This window comes from Megascapheus bottae, chromosome 6, assembly GCF_031878675.1.
Source record: "Megascapheus bottae isolate mThoBot1 chromosome 6, mThoBot2.hap1, whole genome shotgun sequence".
NCBI lineage: Eukaryota > Metazoa > Chordata > Mammalia > Rodentia > Geomyidae > Megascapheus > Megascapheus bottae.
This window is the reverse complement of record NC_143514.1, coordinates 3,271,252-3,285,925: the sequence shown is the minus strand read 5'-3', so window position 1 is coordinate 3,285,925 and position 14,674 is coordinate 3,271,252. Positions and strand designations below refer to the sequence as shown.

Genomic DNA, 14,674 nt, shown 5'->3' with positions numbered 1-14,674 from the left:
GGAAAGATTTGTCATGCATTCAACTAATGCTCATTAGGGACCCACTGTGGATCTGGCACTGAGCTGTTTACTTGGATCTAAAGATGAAAAGCCCTAGAGGGGCTCTGAGTCAAGGTGGAAAAATATTTACTAAGCAAATAAGAAAATATTTACCAAGTTACCAGTGTAATAGGTACAAGAAAGAAAAAATCGATAAAAGCAAGATCTGTTCTGTGTTTGGATGTGGGGGTGCCAGTGAGGTTGGGTATATGCGTGAGTGCACTTGGTATGGAAAAGGGGGTGGCGTTTGGTGGGGGTGGGGAATCAGGGAGAGATTGCTGGGAGTTGAAGAACACCAGTTTTCCAGGCAGAAAAGGTACAGACTATGGTGAGAAAGGAGTTTAATGCACACAGGACTAATGCAAGAGAGGCTCATGCCTGTTATCCTAGCTTGAGATGCAAAGATCATGTGTCAAAGCCAGCCCAAGCCGGACGTCTGTGAGACTCTTACCTCTAGTCAACTAGCAAAAACCTTGAAGTAGAAATGTGGTTCACTGGAGATTTTCTAGCCTGAGCTGGCTTCAAACTGTGATCCTCAGATCTCAGCTTCCTGAGTAGGATATAGTAATGAGCTATCAGCACTCAATGGTGGTTGCTGCCTGCTCATTTTCCTCCTCCTCTGCTTCCCCTTCCCTCCCCCTCCTTCCTCCTCCCCTTCCCCTCCCCCACCTCCTTCTCTTCCTGAACTAGCAATGTACATTAAGTCCTTTCCATCAAAGTTTGCAGTGAACTCACGATCTCATGGTTTAATCTCATTTTTCTTTCTTTTTACAAGTAATTAACAAAACTTCTGCCCCACATATTATTCTTCATTTGGGAGTGATATAAGATGTACTTTCTCTCTAACTGAGATTCACAATTTTTGATTCCCAGGTCTGAGTGTCTGTTTCTATCCAAGTAGTCATGAGACCACTTTTCTTGGAGCTCAGGGAATGTTTCTCAACAGACCATGGCTCTCCACATTCTTCCTGGGGGACAGAACACTATGCTGAACTGCGACCCAATATTCCAGGGAGCCCCTGGCTCCTCCCAAGAGTAAAATGCTTTTTCCCACGCTGGTTCTCCTAGTTCCCACTCTCTGTTACCTGAATTGGTAATTGAGGTGTTCTTAATAAAATGCTGAAGAAGTATTTCGGGTACCTGAAGCTTGACCTGTGTGAGAATACTAGTAAAGATATACGCAGTAGTAATTTTGAATGGCATTTTCGGTTTCTGAGCAATTATAAAAAGAAATGGACCTATGGAGATGTCTATCTTAATTAGCTGGTATCGATTATTGATTACTTTCTTGATTGCAGTTTGTGATAAAATGCTATTCTTGGAACCAAGAAGACAAGGTGGTTGTCAGCCATGTTTTTAGTTTACCTTTGACTGTAGTTTTTTTTTAAAAAGCAAAAAAACGAAACGGGATGCTGGTGGCTCATGCCTGTATTCCTAGTTACTCTGGAGGCTAAGATCTGAGGATTGAGATTTGAAGTCAGGCAGGAAAGTCCATGAGACTATTATCTCCAGTCAATAGCTGGAAGTGGAGCTGTCACTCAAGTGTCAGAGGGTAGCTTTGAGCAAAGAAGCTAAGGGACAGCTCCCAGGCCCTGAGTTCAAGACCCACCACTGGCACAAAAAAAAAAAAGAAATTTTTTTAGCCAATGTACCTTACACAGGTATAGTTTCAGCTGCATTTGTGAAATTCATAAGTTAATGGGTTTGAACACCCATCCTGTTTTGGAGTTTATAAAATCCCAGGTCTAAAACAGCCCTCTGGCAGAGTGGGTTCTTAAATGGGCCAGTGTGTGCATTGGCAGGACATGACAAATGTTGAGGAAATGTGCCCATGGTACAAAAACCTGTTGACACTCCCTGCCTCCCGCCCACTACTAGGCGTCCTACGCCAGCCTTCACTCCCTGGGTGCTCGCCTGGGATGAGTTGTGAAGCTATTTGCTTTGTGGTTTGCCTCCAGTTCACTGAGACCTCAGGGTTTTTTTTCTTTTCTTTCATTTTCATTCTTCTCCATCTCTGGTACTTTTGAACACAGAACCCCCATCCTCCCACCACCTAAACTCCACATTCCATCCCCGTGATCTCATGGTACCAGGCGTGTTTCCCCTGCCATGCCGGCAGGCCACCCGCGGACTCTTGCAAAAGAATAGACAGGAACATAAACTCACTGCAGTGAAGCGGCTTGCTCTCTGTATATTTTTAAGACCAGGGATCCAGATCCCACTTTTGAGGCTGTATTTTTTTTTTCTTAAATAGCTTCTTGCTATATTTCTTGATGCTATCCTTCCCTCTGCATGGATGGACAGAATCTCAGGATCTAAGGAATGGAGATTTATTCAGTCGTGTCTAGTCCTTTCCCGCCTTTTCCTACAGCTTATGGGTCTTTTATTCCCACAGTGTCTCTTCTGGTATTTTTCTCTCAAGAATTTGTTTTCTCTATTTCTCCTGGGGAATAACATCTTTGTTTGACCATAGAAGAATTTATGTAGACATATCCCTATTCTTTTTTTTTCTTTTTTTTCAGCTTAATTTTCTTTGTCTTCATAATCCTTTACATTACCAGAAATATCGTCTCATCTTCCTAGGTCAAGTATTTCTGGATGGATTTTTCTCCTTCCTTCCCATTTATTAAGAGTTTGTTTTTCTGCTTTGCTTTCTCTCTTCATCAATCAGCCCTAAAAGCCATTAATCATTTTCTACTGTACTGAAAATTCTTTTGCTTATTCCCATATCAGGAATCCAGAGCTTGGTGAAAACCAGTACTGGAGGGAAACTTCCTAAACTAGTTTGCACTTATTCTCTGTCTCTCTCTGATTCTCTCTCACGCTCTGTTTTTCTTCAAACTTCAAATGGAAACTTTTAAAAATACTATTTCTAAACTATGTATATGCACAGGAATGCATATATATGATCCTGTGTGGTTAGATGGTGTTTGTTGTCAGTTACTCTTTTTCGGTCTTTTGTTTTGGTCCTGGGACTTGAAATTAGGGCCTGAGTGCTCACTCTGAGCCTCTTTGGCTGAGGGCTGGTACTTTACGGCTGGATCCACAGCTTTACTTGTGGCTTTTTTTTTGCTAGTTTTCTGGAGATAAGAGTGTCACAGACTTTCCTGTCCGGGCTGGCTTTGAACCACAATCCTGAAATCTCAGCCTCTCAATAACTAGTATTACAGGTGTGAGCCACTGGTGCTCAGCTGTTCTCACACGTTTGAATGATATTTTTTCATATTTTCGGAGCAAGGAGTCTTTTGTATTTCTTCCTGAGGATTTTAGATCCAGTTCCGGCAGTACCCTTGGAACTATGATATGGCATTCTACTTATGAGCTTTTATCTTATGAATAGAGAAAAGAAATAAGCTATTATTTGTAGAAGTTGTAGAATTTGGAAAAAGATTTAACTAGCCTTGATACTCACTTGTTTAAAGTAGGTTAGTAGATGTCAGTGTTAGGTAGAAGGACTAAAGCCTTAACATGCCTTATGGTTTCCTGGATGGGACAGTTCAATATAGTTCAGTGCAATCCCAATCAAAAACAGTCTCAAGCCCTCCCCCCTCCATCTTAAGGGCTTGACTAAACTGTATTGAGAAGTATGGGTAAGACATTCTTTTTTTTTTTTTTTTGAAGGGTGGGGATCATGGGGCTTGAACTCTGCCCTGGGTGCTGTCCCTGAGCTCTTCAGCTCAAGGCTACCACCCTACCCTTGAGTCACAGCCCCATTTCCCTAGTGATTAATTGAAGAGAAGAGTCTCTTGGCTTTGTATTTCCTGGGCTGGCTTTGAACCTCTGTCCTCAGATGTCAGCCCCCTCAGTAGCTAGAATTACAGGTGTGAGCCACCACGCCTGGCTTGCTTGCTCTTTCTTTCTTTCTTTCTTTCTTTCTTTCTTTCTTTCTTTCTTTCTTTCTTATTTTAAATTGTTCTTATATTTTCTTTTTTTCAAATTGGTTTATACCAGTTATATGAGGGAAGGGACTTCCAGTGTTACATTCCCACACATGTTTATACTGTATTTCAGTCATTTCACCCTCCCTCTACCATAACTTCTAAGAAATGTTGTCCCTAACAGATTTCCTTTTTGGGTAAGATGGTACTTTTAAATGAGAGAGCGGGGGGGGGGGGGCAGGAGGGAGGGAAGGAGAGAGAGATCTGGGATCTTCTGGATGCCAGTGGCACACTCCTGTAATCCTAGCTACTCAGAAGGCTGAGATCTGAGGATTATGCTTCAAATCCAAGAAATGGTTATGTCCAATTAATCAGCAAAAACAAAAACAAAAGTGGAGTGCAGATCAAGTGGTAGAGTGCCAGGCTTTAATGAAGAAGTCAAGTACAAGTGGGAGGCCTTGAGTTTAAGCACCAGTACCAGCATACACATAAAAAAAGATGGATTAACTTGATCTGCCTGGTCCCAATATTTATTTATCAAGCAATGTGGTGCTAGCAAAGATAAGGACAAGTAGATGAATAGACAAAATGAAATACCAGGAAGTGGCGTTGTGGCTCAAGTGATAGAGTACTAGCCTTGAGCTTAGAAGCTCAGATGCAGCACCCAGGCCCCAAGTTCAAGCCCCAGGACTGATACACACAAAAAAATTTAAAGCAGGCTAGGTGGTAGAATGATTGCCTAGCATGCGTGAAGCCCTGGTTTCAATTCTTTGGTACCATACATACAGAAAAAGCTGGAAGTGGTGCTGTGTCTCAAGGAGTAGAACGCTAGCCTTGAGAAAGCCCAAGGACAGTGAAAGAAAGAAAGAAAACAAAGAAAATTACAATTCAAGTTTGAGTCCTAGTCTCAGACATAAAAAAAGAGAGAGAGAGAGAGAAAGAAAGAAATTAACCAACCTTTTAGTGGTTGGAGGTGTGGCTCAGTTAGAGTGCTAGACAGTGAGCATCAGGTACTGAGTTCAAGTCCTAGTCTTAGACTTTAAAACACAAACCAAACAACAGACACAATTCTTTCTAGATTCTCACACAGGGATCTGTGACAAGAGGCAGCATGTCAGGACAATGGAGGGAAACAATCTTTAGATATCCATGTTGGGAACACAATGCCTACCTCATGCCATTTGCAGAAAAATCCAAATCTTAGTTGAGATCCTAGGATGGAGATTAGAAGCCAGCCAGGACAGAAAAATCTGAGAAACTCTCATTTCCAATTAACCAGCAAAAAATTGAGTGCTTAGAGTATATCATTTCCTCTTAATGAGGGACTCATAATCCTTTCTTATTTTTAAATACAGCTTTGGGAGATATACCCTCTTCTTCTCTGAAGGCACCCTATGCATAGGAACACAGCAGAATGTGACTATGACATAACATCTGCTGATTAATTCTTCCCCGTCTTGTTTTCTCCCTACTTTCCTCTACCCTGATCACTTGTTATTCTACTCCCAACTTCTGTGAGATCTTTTATTTTTTTTCTTTTGGTAGTCCTAGGGTTTGAACTCAGTGCCTGCACTTGCCAGGCAGGCACCCTACTACTTAACTTCCAACCCCACCATTGACTAGCCATGTGACCATGGGAAACTTATTAAGGTGAGACGCTCTCACCTGTCAACCGAAAGTGACAATTAGGTTCTGTGAGGATTAAATCCATGGATGCATATCAGGCACTGAACATAGCGACTGGCTTGGCATAATTCAGTAGGTATGAAATAAATATGTGTGATGATGGCTATCTATAGGATTGCCGTTTACAGAAACAGAACTAGCTATTATAGAGAGCTACACGTGAGAGCAAGATTCATGGCCCAGGACTCAAGAGGCATATGTGTTGGTTTTTCTTCATTCCAGAAAGGCAGCGTGAAGCGAGTGTTTTCTGGCATTCAGCCTACAGGAATCCCTCACCTGGGAAATTACCTGGGCGCCATTGAAACCTGGGTGAAATTACAGGACCAGTTTGACTCGGTGTTGTACAGCATCGTTGACCTGCACTCCATCACCATCCCACAAGACCCCGCCGTCCTCCGGCAGAGCATCCTGGACATGACTGCGGCTCTTCTCGCCTGTGGCATAAACCCAGAGAAAAGCATTCTCTTCCAGCAGTCTCAGGTCAGCCTCCAGATGACATGTACTGTGCTTTACTGGTTATACAGAGAATGGTGCAGTTGCTTGGAACAACTAGCTCACAGTTGAACAAAACAAATACCAAGAAGCTGAAACTGTTATGCAGCGCGCGTGTGCGCGCGTGTGTGTGTGTGTGTGTGTGTGTGTGTGTGTGTGTGTGTGTGAAATGGAACCAGGGGGTGGATGGGATTAGGAGGCAGGGAGAAGATGGGAGTGGTGTGACATTAATCAGGATGCGTTGTACTCATAACCTGACAGTGGAATCGAAACTATGTGCAACTATTGGCCTGATATTTTTGTTTGTTTATTTTGTGCCAGTCCTGGGACTCTGGGCCTGGGCTCTGTCCCTTGATTTCTTTTGCTCGAGGGTAGCATTCTACTGTTCATACCACAGCACCATTTCCTGCGTAACAATTTAAAAACTCAAATCTGGGGCCAGGAGTTTGGCCTAGTGGTTAAAGTGCTTGCCTAGCATGCATGAAGACCCGGGTTCGATTCCTCGGTACCACATACATAGAAAAAAGCTGGAAGTGGTGCTGAGGCTCAAGTGGTAGAGCTCTAGCCTTGAGAAAGTCCAAGGACAGAGCTCAGGCCCTGAGCTCAAGCCCAGGACTGGCAAAAAATAAATAAATAAATAAAAAATAAAAACTCAAATCTATGATGAAATCATGGGATGCTATGTTAATGCCACTGGGCATTTCCCCTTTAAAGAAAATCCAAATTACAACTGAGAACACTTTTATTTTCAGAGTATTTAGGCAAAGATTTGAATGGTTCCTGTAGCTCCATTGGTGTTTTTGTTTTATTTTGTTTTTAATTTTTCAAGAGTAAATTGGTCAAATACCATTTGAGTTTAGGGTTTTGCCTATATTCGGGGTGTGTGTGTGTGTGTGTGTGTGTGTGTGTGTGTGTGTGTGTGTGTGTTTATGTGTGTGTTTGTATGTCCTGGGGCTTGAGCTCAGGGTCTGGGCACTGTCTTTGAGGATTTTTTTTTTTTGCTTAAGGCTAGCACTATACCACTTGAGCCACAGCTTCACTTCCAGGTTTTTGGTGGTTACTTGAAGATTAGAGTCTCACAGACTTTCCTGCCCAGTCTGGCTTCAGACTGTGATCCTTAGATTTCAGCCTCCTGAGTATCTAGGATTACAGGTGGTAAGCCACCAGTGCCTAGCTGTTTTGTCCATATTTTTATCCTTAAGTATCCTTATATTTCAGTCATATTTTTTCAAGTTCTTTCCCATGAGGTAGATTTGTAGTCCTTCATTTACCAAAAAGTCCTATCTCATCAATACTTCTGGCCTGAGAGTTGTTTTTCTCTGCTGGGTTACATGCAAACAGATGACTTCGTACTGCTGAATCATCTCCCAAGGAGTAGGGAGAATGCTTTCCTACACATGGTTTCATGTAATTCCATTGTTGCTTTCTTGGCTCCTGCATTTGGAAAGCCTGCTAATAATTCTCATTGTTCAGTCTTTGTAAAATAGCTTTTGAGAAGACTTGATAAAACAAGATGGGAAATTGGAAGACAAAATCCCAGTGTCTTATTTCCAAGCCAAAAAAAGCTTTCAGAACAAAGCCAAGATATTTGAGTCTTAGCCTCACAATGAATACATTGGTCTATTCCTGGATAAGCAGATAACCTGGCCCAGAAACAGGGCAAAGGAGATAAAAATTGTGATATGGTCATGCCTTTGTTATATATCTGCTTTAAGCTACAGCAAAATCCAGCCAATAAATGACAATGCCTTGGTCAAAGCTTTTATTATGATATTAATATATGTTTTGATACCTATGGAACTTACCATAATGGCTCATACAGAACCAAAAAATATATAGATATAGTAGGCTGGTGCCGGTGGCTCACTCCTGTAATTCTAGCTGCCTAGGAGGCTGAGACCAAAGCCAGCTTGGGCAAGAAAGTCCCTGAGACTTTTATCTCCAATTAGCTGAAGAGCTCAGGGATAGCGCCCAGGCCCAGGGGTAGGGCAGTAGCCTTGAGCTGAAGAGCTCAGGGACAGTGGCCAGGCCCAGTTCAAGCCCCATGACCAACAAAGAAAAAAATATATTATGTGTATATATATATATATATATATATATATGTATTTACACACACACGCAATTGAACTGGAGGTATGGTTCAGTGGTAGAATGTTTACAAGTATGTGCAAGGCCATAAGTGAAATCCTCAGTGCCATAAAGAAAAAAGAAGACACATACATACACACACACACACACACACACACACACACACACACACACACACACACACACCTTCAAGCTGGGTACTGACGCCCATACCTATAATCTTAGCTACTTAGGAGGCTAAAATCTGAAGGACCAAGGTGTACTTCCTGTACAGTGTGGTGACTGTCGCTAATAACCACATCTTCACTGTTTTAGCTTTCTAATATTCTTTTTGTTAAACTGCCTGTTCATATTCAAAGAGGTTATAGCGTAGGATCTCACTCCTGCATATACCCTGCTTTAGTCTTAACCCCTTGAGACTATACAGCAGTGGGTGACAAGACACCTGTCCATCTGTTCATCCTTGTACCCCCTCCCCCAGTACCATTTTTGGTGCCTTTGTGGTAAGAGACTTAATTCTTCCCCTACCTGCTCACCCTTCTCATGCCCTTGCTTCCGGAGTAGCTGGCCCAGGGGTAGTGGGAGCCAGAACATGCTCAGTGTCCTCATTTTCTCTTGCCTGGACAACTGTATTACCATTCTCTCCTTTCCTCATCTCCCAAAGTGGTGGTTCAGATGCCTTTCTGCATCACAATACTCTATTAAATCTACAAATTGCACCTGGCTTTTGCCCTCAGATAAAAAGTCCAACCTCAATTTAGCTTAGGCCTTGGAAATCTTCAGCCATGAGGTCCCAGAAAGCTTGAAGTTGGCCTTTCTTTCATACTGTGAAACTTCTTATCATTAATTTTTTCCATGATCCCATGGTTTGATTTACTCTTACCAGATACTCTTTGCTGAAGAACATTTAGTTTTATTGTGACAAAATTTAATAAGTCAATTATTAACTTACAAGACAGATAATTTAGCCAGGTTCAAGACTATCATCCTAACTACTCAGGAGGCTGAGATCTGAGAGCCAACCTGGAAAAAAAAAGTCAGAGAGCTATCTCTAATTAACCACCAAGAACCCACAAGTGGAGATGAGGCTCAAATGGTAGCGCTCCAACCTTGAGCGAAATGAAAGTATGAGGACCTGAGTACAAGTCCCAGTACCAGCACAAAAACAAAAAATCATCTAAACACCAAGAATGTAAAATTAGTAATTTCTGAAATTGTGAGCAAAACTATCCTTTTTAAAAAAATAAATATATCCCTCTGTTAAAGTATAAAGATAGTTTTCCCATGTGTTATCATTGTACATCAGAAAAAGACTCCTTATAATGAGTTGAAATAGGGAAAGAGTTTTGCTATCTCCTGACACTGATTTTACCAATAAGTTTCATCTCCAGTCTTTAACATTCTTTCTCAGCAGTTTGGAGCAATTGAAGTTTTTTTTTTTTTTTTCTTATTTTCTTTTTCTTTTTCTCCCACTGGCTTGTAGATATGGTGCTTCCTTGAAAATATGTTTGCCATATGTGGGGAATTTTTCAGATCCTTGCTTCTGAAAGGTGCGTGTGTGTGTGTGTGTGTGTGTGTGTGTGTGTGTGTGTGTGTACATTTGTGCATGCATACACGTGTGTGTGAGAGAGAGAAAGCATTCCTGTATATTTGGCATAAGTTTTCTGAATGCCAAAGTCAATGATCTTTTATTTCCAGCGAGCTGAAGTGTAGATTCTGTGTAGATTCTGTATACAGCTAAGGGCTAGGTCCTGGAATCTTCCCTTGTTGCTTTCCTTGCAACCTAATCACCCTGCAAATGGGAGGTAGAGGGGGATCCAAAGTCTTCAGCACTGGCTCTCTGCCAAGGCCACGTAAGCTTGGACAGTTTAAAGCATCAGACATGGAGTCGCAGAAGTCCAGAGCGGTCCAGGGAAAGTCAAGGGAGCAGAATGGAATCCCCAGCTTTGGGATGAGGACTTACTTACTCTCTGATCAGAGTTTTGTTTTGTTTCCCAGGAAACAGAAATCAATGATAATAAATAAAAGAGGACCCTAGGGGAATGTGTTTCTGAATAAAGGCTGTAGGAACTGCCCATATGAATCTTAGTTCACAGTGCACAAACAAAAGCCTGACCTTTGTGAAAACAAGGCTTAAAATCAGACGGTTTCTGTTGCCTTCTTTCATCCTGGTACTTTGGAAACATACTTGAGTATAGATTGTGTGTGTGTGTGTGTGTGTGTGTGTGTGTGTGTGTGTGTGTGTGTGCGCATTGGGGCTTGAACTTCGGGACAGGGCATTCTCCCGTAACTTCTCTGCTCAAACTGGTGCTTTACCACTTGATCCACAGCTCCATTTCTGGCTTTTGCTGGTTGATTGGAGATAAGAATCTCAGTGATTTACCAGTTCTGGGCAGGCTTCAAATCTTAATCCTCAGATCTCAGCCTCCTTCCTGAGTTGCTAGGATTACAGGCATGAGGTGCCCACATCTGATCTTATAAGCAGGTACATAAGGTCCCATTTTATTTAAATAAAATTATTTGCCATATATGTGTGTGTGTGTGTATGTGTGTATATATGTTCTTTCACCCCACATCATCATGTTCCTTGACATGGAGGATTTATATAAGGGTAAAATAGGATTAGAAGAAAAATGGTAGGTTTATGGCACTGATTCTTTTTATCCTCAATAAAATATTTTCAGAAGAGTTTCTTGTTTAAGGTTTTTTTTTTCTTTCCTTTTACAAAGGTAGGGTGAGGTTTTTTAAGAAATATTGCTGCCACTCAGAAAAGTATGAAGATGGATGACTGCCTTTTGAAATGCTAACCTTTTGGCAATACTTGCTTACGTTCAAAAAAAATTTTGGAAATAAAACATTACAAATATAATAGAAACTTTCTGTATTGCTCACACAATTCCCATTCTACTCTCTGATCCCCAGAGGGTGTAACCACCATATCTATTTGATATTTATCATTCCTACATATGTGTTTAAATCTTTATTACATACAATGTGGCTATAAATCATCTGTGTTGTTTCTTTTTTATACTTTTTGTGTGTTTTGGTACTTAGGCTTGAGCTCAGGGCCTGAGCTCACTTGGCTTTTTTGCTGAAGGCTGGTGCTCTGCTCCTTGAACTATACCTCCACTTCATAGACTTCTGTTTGTAATTTTGACTGCCTTTATGAAATGGAAGCACTATTCTGAGATACAGCCCTCAAGCCAGTTGCTGGCCGCTCTGTGGAAGTGTCCCCTGTGCTGAGTGACTGGCAGACTAATGTGGGGGATTTCCCACAGAGTCACTTAGCCAATGGGAAGTGAGGGCCATGATAACATTGAAAGTTATCTCCTTCCTTCCTTCCTTTCTTTCTTTCTTTCTTTCTTTCTTCCTTCCTTCCTTCCTTCCTTCCTTCCTTCCTTCCTTCCTTCCTTTCTTTCTTTCTTTCTTTCTTTTTCTAGTCCTGGACTTGAGCTCAGGGTCTGAGCACTGCCCTTGGACTTTCTCAAAGCTAGAGCTCTACCACTTGAGCCTCAGCACTACTTCTGGCTTGTTTTTCCTATGTATGCGGTACTAAGGAATCGAACCCAGGTCTTCGTGCATGCTAGAAAAGCACTCTACCACTAGGCCAAACTCCCGGCCCTGAAAGTTATTTTCTCAGATGTACACTCCACCTGCTCATCTGAGGTACCATGTGCATGGAATAGCTTCTGATGTTTTGCTTTGGGCTGGATATGTCCTTACAGCCAATGTGGGTCTCCTGTTAGCCGTATAAAGTTAGATCTTGCTTTTCATTTTTAAATCCATTCTACCATTCTGTCTTTTGATTAGAGAATTTAGTCATTTCCATTCAAGATTAGGATTGGTAAATGTGGACATATCTATGCTACCATTTAGTTATTTGTCTTCTGAATGTTTTATAGTTCTTAGTTTCTTTCTGTTGTCTACTCCAGTGATTCAATGTTTGTTTATTTGCTTGTTTTTTGTGCTAATCTTGAGGTTTGAACTCAGGGCCTGGGCACTGTCCCTGAGCTTTTTTTTTTTTTCCTTGCCAGTACTAGGGCTTGAACTCAGGGCCTAAGCACTGTCCTTGGCCTTTCTCAAGGCTAGAACTCTACCACTGAGCCACAGCACCACTTCTGACCTTTTTCTATGTTTGTGGTACCAAGGAATCGAACCCTGGTCTTTGTACATGCTAGGCAAGCACTCTACCACTAGGCTAAACTCCTGCCCCCCCCCTTTTTTTCTTCCTTGAGGCTAGTGTTCTATCACTTGAGACACACTCCTACTTGTTTCTGGCGTTTTGTCAGTTAATTTGAGATAAGAGTCTCACAGATTTTCCTGCCTGAGCTGACTTCAAACCACAATCCTCAGATCTCAGCTTCCTGGGTAGCTAGGATTACAGGAAAGAGCCACTGACACCTCGTAATTTGATGGTTTCTGTAGTTCCAGATTCAATTCCTTATCATTTTTATATCTGTTTTATTTTGTATTTATGAGGATAATCTTTTTATTGTATTTTAATGTCAGGATAACATATAGAGGGGTTACAGTTACATTTATCAGGCAGTGGGTATATTACTTCTTGAACATTGATACCTCTTCTCATGTTTTTCTCTCACTTTTCCTCCTCCCATCCCTTCCTAATCAACTTGTTTTTTCCCCTTCTCTCCCTACGTTTGTGTATGTGAAGTAGAGAATAATCTTTAAAAGGCTATTTCATGGGGCCGGGAGTTTGGCCTAGTGGTAGAGTGCTTGCCTAGCATGCACGAAGACCCGGGTTCAATTCCTTGGTACCACATACATAGAAAAAAGCCGGAAGTGGTGCTGAGGCTCAAGTGGTAGAGCTGTAGCCTTGAGAAAGTCCAAGGACAGTGCTCAGGCCCTGAGCTCAAGCCCAGGACTGGAAGAAAAGAAAAAAAAAAGGCTATTTCATGTTTGATTTAGCACTCTTGTTCTTTCTCCTCTGTCATGAAAATAGAGTATACCAGAAAGGGGCTACTCTTTCACTTTAGATGCTGGAATTAAAAGATGGGTAAATGCAAGGAAAAGCTAATCTGTAGATGAATATGAAGTGTGAATAGAAAAGAAACCATTTCCTTAAACCACTTAAATCTTGGGGCTATTTGTTACCCAGCATGGCCTAACATAAGCTGACAGGTATAATGGGATAGTAACAAAGAATGCATACCCTGACACCTCAGATAATCTATAGAATTCAGGTGGAGGTGGCTAAAGCTGGTTCAATATTGGACATAGACTTTAGGGAACCCAGGTGTGCCCAGACATTCACGTCTTGATAGGAGGCAGGCCAGTTGAGGAGAGTGAGAGTGTATCATTGATACAGATCTCTTAATTAAAATCAGATCCTCAAACAAGGTTCTTGTTAAAGGATTTGTCATGGGGATGATATGAGTCTAATAAAAATAACTCAGCGTGAAATTGCTAGTTTCCTAGAGGAAGCAATAAAGGGGAACTTGTGAGTCTGAAGCGTCTTCCCAGTGTCTTAACTAAAACTCACAGGACCAGATTCCTGGGAAGATAATGAGGGTACAGAAACAGTAGGATTCTAGAGGATGTGGCCAGTACCTTAGAGATTTAATCTAGCCATTCAGTGGACAGGTAACTGTGGACCTCATGGCTAGCAGCTATGTATTTTGGAGTCATGCTTTCCTATACTTCTTTTCTGAATTAAAATACTTTTAGCGGGGGTGGGGGGGACTGGGAGTTGACCTAGTGGTAGAGTGCTTGCCTAGCATGCATGAAGACCCGGGTTCGATTCCTCAGTACCACATGCATAGAAAAAAAGCCGGAAGTGGTGCTGAGGTTCAAGCCCTAGCCTTGAGAAAGTCCAAGGACAGTGCTCAAGTACTTTTTGGAAAAAAAATTATAGGTAATGACATAATTAACATTCATGTTCCCAACACCAAGGATGAATTATTAGCTTTTCATATTCACTTTGGTTTCCTTATTTATTTTTTTAAAGAAACTGAATATGAAGGGGCTTAACCCTTTCCATTGCCTAGAGCCTTTATCTTTCCTCTTCCTGCCCTTTCCTCTAATCCTAGGCTAACCCTGGGCAGCCAAACTCTTGGACTTGCTATGATCAACCTAACTTGTATATATACATATCCTTATATTTTACACTGACCATTAAAAAGCAAAATCACGAAGCATATTAGAAGTTGATAAAGCAGATGGGAAAATACTAAGGAGAGTTGGGAGCTGGGTTGAACAGATTGGTATGGCCTAGCAAGGTGTAGTGTGGTAAATTGTGGAACTCCCCAGCAGTACAGACTATGGGTCACTTCTCTGTCATTCATAAAGACACCCACCAGCATGCAGACTCCCTGTCAAACCCAGAAGCTGATTGTAACATATTTCTAACCCCATTTGTGTATGTGTGTGTGTGTGTGTGTGTGTGTGTGTGTGTTAAACTTAAAGCCTTGTATTTTTAGCTTTCCTGCTCACAGCTGGTGATTAACCATTTGACCTATTCCTCCCATCCAGCG

General features: G+C 41.6%; 1 protein-coding gene across 1 annotated transcript in view; it reads left to right on the top strand.

Moving 5' to 3' along the window:
* The window catches only part of Wars2 (tryptophanyl tRNA synthetase 2, mitochondrial), a 52,298-nt gene that overhangs the window by 21,599 nt on the left and 16,025 nt on the right, over positions 1-14,674 (top strand). The window contains exon 2 of the mRNA XM_090334108.1: positions 5,826-6,083. Within this exon, the coding sequence (XP_090190234.1) occupies positions 5,826-6,083 (258 nt within the window). The remainder of the gene's footprint in view (positions 1-5,825; positions 6,084-14,674) is intronic.